This window comes from Protomyctophum parallelum (assembly GCF_964188405.1).
Source record: "Protomyctophum parallelum genome assembly, chromosome: 16".
NCBI classification, from domain to species: domain Eukaryota; kingdom Metazoa; phylum Chordata; class Actinopteri; order Myctophiformes; family Myctophidae; genus Protomyctophum; species Protomyctophum parallelum.
This window is the reverse complement of record NC_139711.1, coordinates 33,206,961-33,219,516: the sequence shown is the minus strand read 5'-3', so window position 1 is coordinate 33,219,516 and position 12,556 is coordinate 33,206,961. Positions and strand designations below refer to the sequence as shown.

Here is a 12,556-nt window from a genome sequence, read left to right as displayed (position 1 = left end):
CTCTTTGCATTTAATAATGTCAACATGTTGCTTTATGGTAAAAAGCCCCCTAGCCTGATACACTGACAAACAGAATGAGGTAGTAATATATAAGACGATTTCTAAATTTAAAAGGCTATTATTATTATTTTTATATAATTATAATTATGTTTGAACCTCTTTGGCTTAAATTAACCAACAAGTGAATGGAATTGCAATTCAAATTACTCTGATTGTGAAATATTATTTCTCACGTGGAATTACTTCTTGCAATACCCAAGTAGGTCAAGTAAGCAAACAAACAAACAAACCATGAAAATGTATTTTAGCCAATCAACCTAGGCCGGCTGACAGCACTGCATGGCCCGAACTTCATAGGCGGGTATTTGTGCGTGAATTGGGTTGTCCATGCACACTATTGTTGAGTTGAAAGGCTCGAGACTGTACTGTTCTCAGTAGCAGCAGCGTCCCTCTGTGAACAATTATAGTACAATGATCTGTTGACACAAACTATTCATTGTTCTTTGGTTCCAGCCCAGCTCCCCTCCCTGCTCGTCCCTCATCTACTGCATGTGGCTGCCTGCTTGTGCCACTATAGCTTTCTTCTGTTTCCTTTGCAAATCAACATATGCAGTCAGATTATTATACACAGTACAAAGAAAACAAATTTGGGTGATTAAAATTTAAATACTCTTATCTCTCCCTGAGTTATCTCTGTCCCCAGAGAGAGGATGCTATTTTGCAGGCTTGCGGGTGTCTTTTGTTCCAAATTTGGAAGCTTGTCGCTGTTTATTGTTAATTTTTGATGCTCCATTTAATATTCCGTTCACTTTTCTCTGACATGCACGGAAGACATCTTCCTCTAAGTGTCATTTATAAGGCTTGTGTTGTCAAGGATGTCAGGTTTGCCCTATTCTTTACATTTCTTGGGAGAGGATGTGGATTCTGCAGCCCAGCTTGTTGACGTGTGCCAAGCGAACACTGAAATGTGCTGTACAACCTGCTTGCCTCCGAGTGGGGAAATCAATATATACCCTAAGTCTCAATTCCACCTGAAAGAAGACCTTAAACCTAAAAATCTATGAGGTCATCAATTCTGAACTCTGACTGACTTTTAGATGACTGGAAGGTTCCCATTGCGGTTTCCTTCGCGGACTGTTACTGTCCACAGTAAATCCTCTCTACAGTTACAGTTGGTGACATGTAATGTCTGCTCTTCTCTGTCCTTGCAGGAGGCCTGTCAACTTGACAAGATAACATCTGTGAATGTAAGTCTCATGCACTATCAGTATTCACCACCCATTTCATCCTCTGCTCTCGTTTGCATGCATATGCGCATCAGAGCATCTACAGTAAAGCATGCATCATATTTTACAACTCATAACTCCATGGCTATACGCTCTGGCCCAATGATCCCAATTATAAATATGTCTGTCTTCCACCGTCCACGGCATAAACTGTGTAATGAGGAATGTGTAGTGTTTGATCTATTAATTCTTTTTAAATGTCTGTGTTGTAAATCTCTGACATTTCTTTCTATTAAAAATACCTTGTTTTGCCTCTTGATAAACTATGAATGCCATTATCCAGCCGACCTATGTCTGCAGGTACCAGAAGTATTCTTTCGTCAATATCATTTGAAAGGAGATAGCTCACTTTGTTAAAGAGTCAGGTACTCCCTTTTCCAGCACACACAGGGATCGTGTTTTATTTTACTATTATAATAAAGTCAGAAGCTGATCACAATTTTCATAAACTTTTCTCACATCCAAGGATCACAGGGAGTTTTGTTCTCTGTAGTCAGTAACTTAAAAAGTAAATGTAATAGTTTTAGAGGAGCAGTGACAAGGAAATACCTTTACTTAAATTAGTTTTCTGTTGCTGCATGTTTGATGGAATTAAGGTCTAGGTCGGACACACGGGGTCGCACTGCACTCTTCCTGTGAATAGATGCAATACTGTGTCATGTTGGAAAAAGGTTCAACACAATCCAGCAGGCCAACATGTTTGTGTTGGGTCCAACACAAACGTGACAGTTTCAAGGGATTGTGCCCGCTTGCCGCTCTGCCTGTCAGATTTCCCGTGCCTTCCTACCTCGTGTCTCATCGAAAATGAATTACTCTGTGCATCAATCGCTCCTTTTGTGAAAAGACCTCACCTGCCTTGGCCCAGTGCATTCTGTGCAGGACAACTTTTTCACTTCCAAGAGGTGTGACCTCAGAATGGCAAATAAAATGGTGTTCTGACACCTGGCCTCTACCCTTTCCTATTTGTACCGCAGGTTTAATAATTGTTACACATTATGGCTGACCCATCTCTGTTCTTTACCTAAGGCATGGCTTTGGGAATTTTGTACGTTCTCATATCAGGTACAAGTGGTCCCCAGCCACTCCAGAGTAGCATTTTAGTCATACAATTTGGTTTCTGTAGAAAATGCTGATAATATTAACAGGTGATGCGCTGTGCAATTTGGTGCAAGGACGCTTGTGTCCACAGGCTTAATTTCAGCTTGCAGTGTGGGATAAAAATTGTGAGAAAGATATGATATGAACATTGTTTTACTTGAGGGTAGGTTTTAATACAATAAAAGAGATGTGTGTTGCTTGTCAATGTCCAAAACATTACGGCGATAAGGTTCAATTTGATTTAATCTTTTTTTTTTTTTTTATACTGTTTTTATTAGGCATTTTTTGTATATGACAACTTCAGAATATCCTTGACAATGATAATGAGTTATTCAGTTATATAAAATGAAAGATAATGACATGTAATGTAAATTCCACATACAGTACAATACATAATAAAAAAGATATATAAATGTGATAAACACGAAAAAACTAAAAACTTTTCTTTTTAAATGAGAAAAAATAAAATAAAGAAAAAATACTCAGTTCCTTTTTTTTTTTTTTTTTTCCAATTTAATTTGATTTAATCTTCCCCTCCCCCTGGCCAGCCGGGACGCCTGATGGAGGGGAAAGGAACTGGTTGGAATAACGTGCTCCTTCCACGCGCTACGTCCAACCAGGAAAACTCCCCCCTGTCAGGTGTAAAGGAGCAACTTGGACACTCAAGCATGAAGGAAGCATGAGTTAAGTCCGTTGCTCTCCCTAGGTTGGTGGAGGGTGTGTAGAGCCCAGGATCACATCACAGGATGATTGACACAGGGGTGAAAAATGGGTTACAAAATTGTGGGACAAAAGATATATATAAAAAAAAAAAAGTGATTGGTGCAGTTTGCTGTTGAATTACGAGCCACAATATGTTAGTGTGTTTTTCATAGTATATATCTGAGATAAATCTCATGTTAAACTAAAAGTTGAATTAGCTGTGAAAACTAAAAAATATTTTTCTAATTTTCTAAATCGCCAAAGAGTATAATTTCTGAAAGGCAGTTAGTTGTTGAATAATGTTTTCTGGTGAAAATCTGTTATTTACGTCAAGCTTTCATGACACATTCTCAAGCCCATATTTTCTGGTCTGTTGTGGATGTGACATGAACTTGATATAAACCAGCATGGAGACATTTGGGATGGCCTTTTCAGATTAACACCTTGCCATTGTTTTTTCCCCCCAGTATTTTCCCCCAACTCCGACACGTGAGGCTCCGACATGACAGATCACCGTTTCCTTTGAGCAGATTTATGCAGGTCTAGGTGGTGCCCACGGGCTGATCCTTATCTGAAATGGCAGAGCCAATCTCCCCTGATCCACTCCTAAGTGGTCCCTGTTTATCACTCAAAGTGAGGCAGGTTGTCAGCCAAGCCAAGTTCTTCTCCATGCAATGTTGTCTTTCTCACAATTTCTAAGACCGGTTGTTGTTCCAAGGAGAGAGCAGAAAGAAAGGAAAACAATAGAAAATACTTACTATACTGAGCTGGACGAGATGGAAGCCTTGTGGCCTCTATATCTAAATATACGGACATCTAATCCGCTAACCCACCAATCCAGCCCCATCTGAATATTGTCTGGGTGGCTACCAGAGTGAGGGATTGGCTGGCTTGTTATGCCGTATAATTTGGCATGTATCCCTCCTGTCTGTTTTTATCGCTGTGTACATACTTTTCAAGGCAGTGTTTTATCTGGCCAAACAGGCTTTGTTTGGTCTTGATATCTCTTACTGCAGCTTGTCTTTGCTCTATGGATTTTTGGTCCCTTCTTTAAATAAGTGATAATGCCTTGCAAAACAGTCACCTTGACTCCTGGGTGAATGTTTGTTTTCATTTTGTCATGTTTGTCTTTCAACAACAATGTTTTATCCACACCAATATTCAATATAATTAAAAGAAACCCCTTATGTGCATCGAATAAACCAAAAATCTCCTTTTGGGTAACTGAAAAGGATGTTCTTAATATCTGCTGCCGACTTATAGGCTAAGGGGTTCGGATAAACATCTGACCCAGAAAAATGTAGACACTCCCTCATGCAAAATGATTGTGTCCTAATTGTCAGGGACAGCTGTTTGTTCTAATAGATTCTGGATGGCATTGTTGGAACAAGCTTCCAATAAATTAGAACGTGTGGAGAGCAAGCACGTTTTTGTAGAGCTGCCAACCTCCTGTAAGTGGGCCTTTTCTTTCTGCTGGAACCTGGACTTTGCCTTTGCGCGCATCCATCACACATTTCACAAACAGCTGCCAAAGCGGTTTGAAGCCCAATTTACACTCTGCCGTCGACAGTGTGCCGCACTGAAAACAGCCAATCTACAAGCTCACAAAGCGTTAACAAAGCATACATCAAACCAAGGGCATTGTTGAAAGCATAGGCAAACATGGCACGAGAAATGTGCCATGTTTAAAGTGCCAACAAGGTATTTGCCTTCTCTCAATTGTCTCTGAAAAAGAGCAAAAACCACAAACTATACAGCTTCCTGTTCACAACTTCTGAAAGATGCACAAGCCTTTGGCAACGAGAAGCAGTGTTGGCGGTGAGAAATAAAAGATTCATTTAAAGGAGTCTCATATCATATCTGTTCATGTGGGAATTAAGAGATTATTGCATTGCCTCTGTGCGATATCTCAGTTGCGTATATTTGCCCAATAGAACAGTCATAGGCAGAATGAAAAAGCTGTTTGTTAAGTTAATAATCTAATAGATTCTGCATGCTATTCTGTTTATTTTGACTGTCTGGCGCACAAACACACACAAACACGCACGCACGCATGCACGCACACACACGGACGGACGCACACAAATTGCATTGTCCCATGCCAAAGAATAGTAGCCTGGTTAATAAACCAGACCGAATCAGCCATTGGCAAAAAAAAATTGCCTACCGGCGGATTTCGGTCTGGAGAGGCTCAATGGGACACGGTATGCAATATGGGCGGGCTTTGGTACAGTGACGTTCAATGCTTGAGACCTTTGACTGACAGTAGCTCTGACCAATTGCGTCAAAGAGAAAATGTTTCCCTGGAAATGAAATCCAAGCTGAGCCTCCCCAGACTAATATCCCGCGGATCCGTGCGATATTAGTCTGGTTTATTAACCAGGCTAAAAGAATAGCTGATCTCCAAGTTCACGATGTGCTGTGGGAAATTTTATATGTGCGATAGTATACATTTGGCATTAGCCTTATTTATGCATCCCCATGAGCTTAAAAGAGCATGCGTTGATGTTTAAAAAAAACTTGCATATTACTTTTTGGTGTAACAATCAAGATCCTAGCTCACACTTCATTGGTATTGCACGGGAAAAAAAGAAAAGATTTATCTTATCAGTCTGAATAATGGGATGAATAAAATCTACCACAATAACAGAAACTATGGGCATAATTAGGTTTTATTTATTTTATCCCCCCCCCCTCCCCCCAATATGATGCAGTGCTACATTTGGAACAATCCAGAAACACGAAAGGGGAGTAATCAGGGTGACAATATTTGCGATTACCATCTCAGGGCCATGTTTGATCCCCTCACTCCTCATTCCGCTCTGTGACAGACTCCTAGGCAAAGCCATAAAAAGCAAAAGGGCAATATGAATTTATCGATGCCCACAGATTACCCTTTCAATGAGCCTCATAATGTGAATCCTTGTGCATTCGCCGTCTAGCTCGTTCTCAAGAAGAATGGCTAACATTGTATTGCCAGATCCGTGCCATATGGGTGTTTTCTTATTTTTATTTAATTTTTTTGTCGCTCCTCCAAATTTGTGCTGCTGAAAAAGGTCGCAATGTGAACTCGGGGAACCCTCTAGAGAAATCAAAGAGGCCTGTACCTTTGAGAGGGAAAGTCTACACACTCCTATATGATCCCAAGACCTTCCTAATCAAAGTCTCTACCTCCACATCTCCCTCCCTCTTCTTTCTTCTTTCTTGTGTCTAAATTGGGCGGAGAGAAAACTAGGACATAGTTCAGCCTGTTAATATGCATCGCATCTATTATCTAAGACTGTAGCCCGGAAGTCTCAATTAGAAATCTTAAAGCCAGTTTATTATCACAAAAGTATTTCACTAGACGCAACAGACCAGACATTATTTTTGGGTTACGAGGCCTCTGTCTCAATTAATCCCCATAGTGATAGCCTGTAATTTCAGCATTCCTATAATTTCCAATAGAAAGCTCAATAAAAATGATGGAAGAGTGTGTTAGGCGCTAGATACACAGACAATTAGGCAAGGATTTTCCCCCCATAAGCGTGACTGTGAGCAGACACCTCTGCTTCCTTCAGCCAAAAGCACCCATATTCAACCAGAAAATTGTCTGTTTTGGGGACGATATTTATTGGGTGCATGCCAGAGTGGTGTGCAGAGACTCTCTAAGGAGCAGGGGTCAAAAGACACTTCCACAAAATGCATTGTAGGTCTGGGAACAAGCTCTGCAGTTGAAATGCTTCTTTGTTAAAATACCATTTAAAAAACGCATTCCCGGTAACTTTTTATTTTAATAATCAATTAACATTATTTTGACTATGGAAGTCCTAGGAGTTAATGAGGCCCTATGGTCAAGAATGAACAATGAAAGTCTGGCGAATAAGTAAACCTTTATTTAGCTGACCTACAATTTTGCCCCTATGAAGTGTACACATACGTACCTTTTAGGAAAATAAAGGGGACAAATCAACAACCTCTGGCTATAATTCAAGTGCAAAAAAATTAGAGAAATTACACACGCCAGTGCACGCACGCACAAGACCATTTTCCCTGATTTCTCCTCGACTGCTATTGTTCAGATTCTAAAATGGATATAGAACTTGAGTTGACACTTTCAAATGGTTTTGCTTTTTACCTGGCAATTTCAATATAGAATGAAAATGAGTTTGCTTCTTCTTTTTGTGCGGTGTGCTGCAGACTCAGCGCCGTGTGACGTTCCACCTGCCAGACGGCTCCCAGGAGAGCTGCAGTGACAGCGGGCTGGGGGACCCGGAGCCCAGCAGCACGGCCAGCAACACCCAGCCCCTGCCACTCGGCTTCTCCCAAGAGGAGTACTTTGAACAAACGTCGCCCAACAGCCGCACCGAGGGGGACGGCAACTCAGATCCCGAATCCAGTGAGTACCCCTTATTTAAAGATTGTCGACCATATTCACCCGGTGGCCATTTGTTTTTGCTCTTACAGTATCTCACACATAATCCAACGCAGAATTTGGTTTGTGTAGTTCACGTTAATTATGACGGAAATGATGACGCTTAAAGGGACATTTCACCGCTGGAAGAAACTGCAGTCACTCGATGTTAATAGTATTTGTAGTAGATAACAGTAGCACAATTGTGTGTTTGACTAGAGTTTTACTGAATTGTTGAATTCCTACAATGACCATAATGCTTTGCTGCACTGCCCCTCCTTGTGGAGAGGGGGAGGCTGCGTGGAGGTGTGACTTGTAGTCCAGGAAGGAACACATTTTCATGACACATTTTGGTGATCATGAATATGGCGTCATGAATATGGCCAAAGCATTTTCCGGGGTCCCCAGCCAAAAACGTTGAGAACCCCTGTCCTAAACACCATTAAAATAAGATCCGGTTGCAAAAGGGGTGAAGTGGCCCTTTAAGTCTTAGATCAAATTCTGGGTGCATTCTTGTTGTTACCGTAAACTGGCTATTGTATGCTACTGCCCACCAATGTTCTTCATGAAAGACCTGAGATAATGATTTCTGACCACAAAGCCAGACATCTGCTTCTACTGTAAGCCAGATCAGTACCACCCACTGATGAGTAAAAGCTCCAGGAAGGAGATAACTGCTTTATGAACTGGAATAATAATAATAATGACAATAAAATAATAATGCATACAAATTGTCTTCTCAAGGTTTAAAACCTTAACTTGTACACCAGTCTCAACATGAAGAACACTATTCTGTTCTATCCGTCCTGTCCTGTCCCCCCGCCCCCACCCTCTGAATGTTCCAGCCTTGTAGCAGATTTGATTTAGTAGAGGGTAACCCCCCGCTCCGGCATGCCATAATGCAGACAATGGATTGAGGCATAGATCAGTATGGACCCAGCTGCCCTCCATGCTGTGCGATGGAAGCTTTATCCATTGCATGAAGTTGCCTGTCAACACGCAAAAGTCTATTTTTCCCAGTTTCTCCATCTAACAGAGAGAACATGGAAGACAGGGTGGAAATAGATTGCTTTGCATACACCTACGTGTAGCGCAGCGCTTGTGCCATGGCTGGAAGTGAGACACCGTTCCCTCGGAGCGTCAGCCTCCCCATGCAGCTGTGCTGATGGGCCTGGGCCTGATGGGTGTCACTGTCAGCGGGATTGTGGATGCATTTGTTAGATATTAGACACGATGGGTGACACACTGATGAGGGCCTCCGCTGCAATTTACAAGCAACTGTCCATCCCGCAGACAGTTTCTATTTCTATTTCTAATAAGCGGATGTTTTGAGAACCAACCACAAATGTGGTTTGCATCATGATGGCCTTGTCTTGCTGGATCAGTCTGGCCTTTTCTGATCCTCCAACAAACTGTCACGCACGCACACACGTCACACGCACGTACGCACATTGTATTTCCACAGACTACATAACCATCTCCAGTATATACTGTAGGCTACCTAACCATAGCCTTAACCGTAATCTAATTCTAACTCAAACAACCTCTCGCAAGGTGAGGGTTGGTATCATAGACTGTAAAAAATATGGACAAAGCGTTCGCCGGGTCTAACATGGACGTAAAATGAAGCCTGTTATTCCTGCACTGTAAATCGCCATCTTTCTAGATCCGTTTGGTACCAGCTGGCCATTGGCTGGCTCCGTTTTGGACCAGCTGGCCATTGGCTGCCCAGACAACGAGGCGGGACTTCCCCCCTTCTTCTCCGTTGGTTTTTATTTTGACTCGAGTGGGAGGGGAATCCCGATCATAGACTGTAACGGTAGCCACGCCCCTCAGAACATACGCGATGTTTTTTTTACTTTATGGTCATTTTTTTAATTAATGGGACCATAATTTTCCAAAAAGAATATTATGACATTAGAAATGAGACTTTAAACTAGTGACTGGAAGAAGAAAGTATTCATGACCATGTTTATTAAGGTAATACAGTCTAGGTGAAGTTGGGCCAAAATACATGGGCCTCTATGGAGCTATGGGGCTTTTTGGGTCCAGTCCAGCGCCACAACAGGCCATTATATGAACTACCGATTTCAAATGAGGCTTCACGAAATATCTGGCTGACTGCCCCCCTGGTTGGTATAGATGTCTTAATATTATGCTCTCAATTGTATTTTATCGACTGTTGACGCAAATTGAAGTGCTTGTTAACTATCAGCTGATTTTTTTAATTACTGCATTGCAGTTACTAAAGCAGTGCCAGTTGGCACATAGCAAATAACAATTCTTCTACATTCTCAAGTAATGCAGATGTTAATTGTTAAGAGAGCGTAACATGAAACGCAATGGACTCTTACGGTACCATTTGTTTTCAATCATTTTACACATTTTTTACAAGGATCCACTTGGTTACCAACTGCCCATTATTTAGCTGGGGACCACCTTGAACCCCCTCCCGGACTACTGGTTGAAAACCACTGACGTAGACCTTTGCACACATCACATCACATGATCACAGATGTGTGGTCCATTCATATGTGGATGCAATTGCTCATCAGCATACTGTATAATATTCAATGAGGAAATAAACATCACATACTTCATAAACTGTTCAACTCAAATAGCATGCACATTACCCATTCCCCCTCCGGGGTAATATTGTTGGACTACCATGCTGGTAAATGCATATGTATTTGTATAAAGTACCACATTAATGACATGCATGCATGTGTGCGTGTGTGATATTGCAAGTTGAATATTGCTGTGATTGTGGTTTTAGTCAATTGACAGCAAAGCCCCTCATAATGCTCCCTTATAGCCTTATCACACCAAAATGTGATTAAAGTCAAAGTAATTCTCTCAGCTATTTTAAGAGCAGGATGAAATGGACATCTCTAGACGACAGCAGAGAGTCATGTAAACATTGGATAAGGAATACATTGACTAACTAGAAAATTCGCAATTTAAAAAGAATTGCAGAGTGTGGTTGCCGCAGTGGCTTACATATGCCCCTCCCACTAATATTGCCAGCCAATTACAATTTCAAGTCACACCTTAGATCATGTGTAAGTAATTCGGAAGGGATTTAACCCCCAAAATTCATGTTTTTGCGACAAATGGTTACATTTCTCGCATTTGCGGCGCCCCCTATAGATGAAAATGGAATTGCTTTTAGAACTTGGACATGTGATTCAAATTTGGGATGGATTGGACATTCCATTCGTGATTTATGGCATTCTTTGTGATATAGGCCCATCCTACTAACTTCGGACGACGATTACGGCCGAACGATACGCACTATCAAAATTCCGCCGCTCGAGTTTTCATTGAAAAGGTCCAGAGATCAGGTGTACAGATTTTTGTGAGATTTGGACAAAATCTGTAGGAGGAAAAGTGTGTTTTGGACAAAAAGTGTGTTTTGGACAAAATTCAAAATGGCGGAAAATATATCATGGCGGAAATGGGCGTGGCCTATATGGGTGCGTCATGACCCAAGGAATCCAGGGAAAAAGTAATTTTGATTTTATGACCTACGGTTCAAGAGTTATAAGCCAAAACGTAAAGTTATAGCGCCACCATGAGGCCGAACGATAAAATTATAAACTTATAGGTTAAATAATTTTAGTGATAAGTATGAATTTATCCTCCAAGTTTTGTAACTATAGTGATTACAGTCTCAGAGGAAAAAATACTTGAGTGTGATTTTTTGCATTTTCCCATTCATGTCAATGGGAAATTTTAATTCACTAATACATTCATATCAATTAAACTATACAACATTTGTCTTAGCAAAACACAAGCACACGATTCCCGATTTATCCGGTCAATTTTACATATGGCTCAAGTGCGTACAGTCAAAACTGTGGGACTAGTAGTGCGGCAAACTTTGTCTTACTCCAGTAAAATAATAATACGCATGAAGAATAAAGTTACAAGAGTCTGGTTGGTTCTCCTCTGGTAGTGAAGTCATGGATCTCTAGTGCACTCAGCTGTCACAGCTGACAGGCTATACATTAGGAAGAGAACGAGAAGAGAGCAGTCAGATAATTAAGTAGAATTCAACCCATCAAGACCTGAGGCCCATTCTAAAAGGTCTTCTAAATCACTAGTTCTCACACTTTCAAGACTTTTCGAAAATGTTCAAAAACAGCAGATGTACAAACACAGAGCACGGAAAGAAGCGATGCGCTGTGAGCTTGTACATGTACATCTGCTATTTTTGAATAGCCAAAGCAAAATAATCTAAAACGACACAGATGCTTTCCCGGTTTAAATAGCTTAAAGAGCTAAATGCAAATATGGATGCAAATGATGTTCATCTCGTTGTTTCTGAGCCATTTTTAGTTTAGTGACTATTCTATAGATTACTTTTTAACCAAATAATCGAGAAGCAAATGTTTTGTTATATATCCGTTTTGAATATGCTATTGTAATTAACAACTTATATCCTGTTTTATGCCCTACTTTAGAATCGTGTACATCGCACAAAATATCAGATGTACGTACAAGCTCAGAACGCGTTGTATCACAGTGAGCTTGCACTGTATCAATTTTATAAATATATATTAACTAATCATTGATTTTTAGAATCACACACACACACACACACACACACACACACACACACACACACACACACACACACATTTGGATCCCAACTCATCATGCTCCATTTTTTCCACCCATAAATTCCAAGATAAGCTGACTGACTGTGCAGTTCGGTTCAAATGGGTGAGACGGATCTCCACCTGCGTGTTGACCATCTCAGAGATGAGTGTATTTGGTGACGGGAGTGGGAGAGCTAAGACGGATTAGATATGGTTTTATCAATGAGTGCCAGGCTGGCGATGGTGATCTCTTATCGTGTCGTCTCAATTTGTAAAGCAGAGAGAACAAGGCGACGAGGAACGAGTGCGAGGAACAAGGGATGACAGGAAGAGAAAGGGGGAAAAATTGAACGGAGTGAAGGAGTGGAGAGAAAGGTGAACGTGAGTCTAAGCGGTATTGTTTCCTAAAGGTGCCATGGCTCGCTTGCTGAATGCCAGCTTGTGCTGAGCAACCGCCTGGGATAAAGGCAAAC

General features: G+C 41.1%; 1 protein-coding gene across 3 annotated transcripts in view; it reads left to right on the top strand.

The window, feature by feature from the left end:
* pcdh11 (protocadherin 11) overlaps window positions 1-12,556 on the top strand; it is a gene marked incomplete at both ends in the record, with an annotated part of 161,994 nt that overhangs the window by 95,858 nt on the left and 53,580 nt on the right. For 2 of the 3 annotated variants that reach the window (XM_083785335.1, XM_083785334.1), the window contains one exon: window positions 7,266-7,464. In XM_083785335.1, the coding sequence (XP_083641461.1) occupies window positions 7,266-7,464 (199 nt within the window). Of the gene's footprint in view, window positions 1-1,211; window positions 1,248-7,265; window positions 7,465-12,556 lie in introns of all 3 variants that reach the window. The other variant, XM_083785333.1, reaches the window with a different exon arrangement.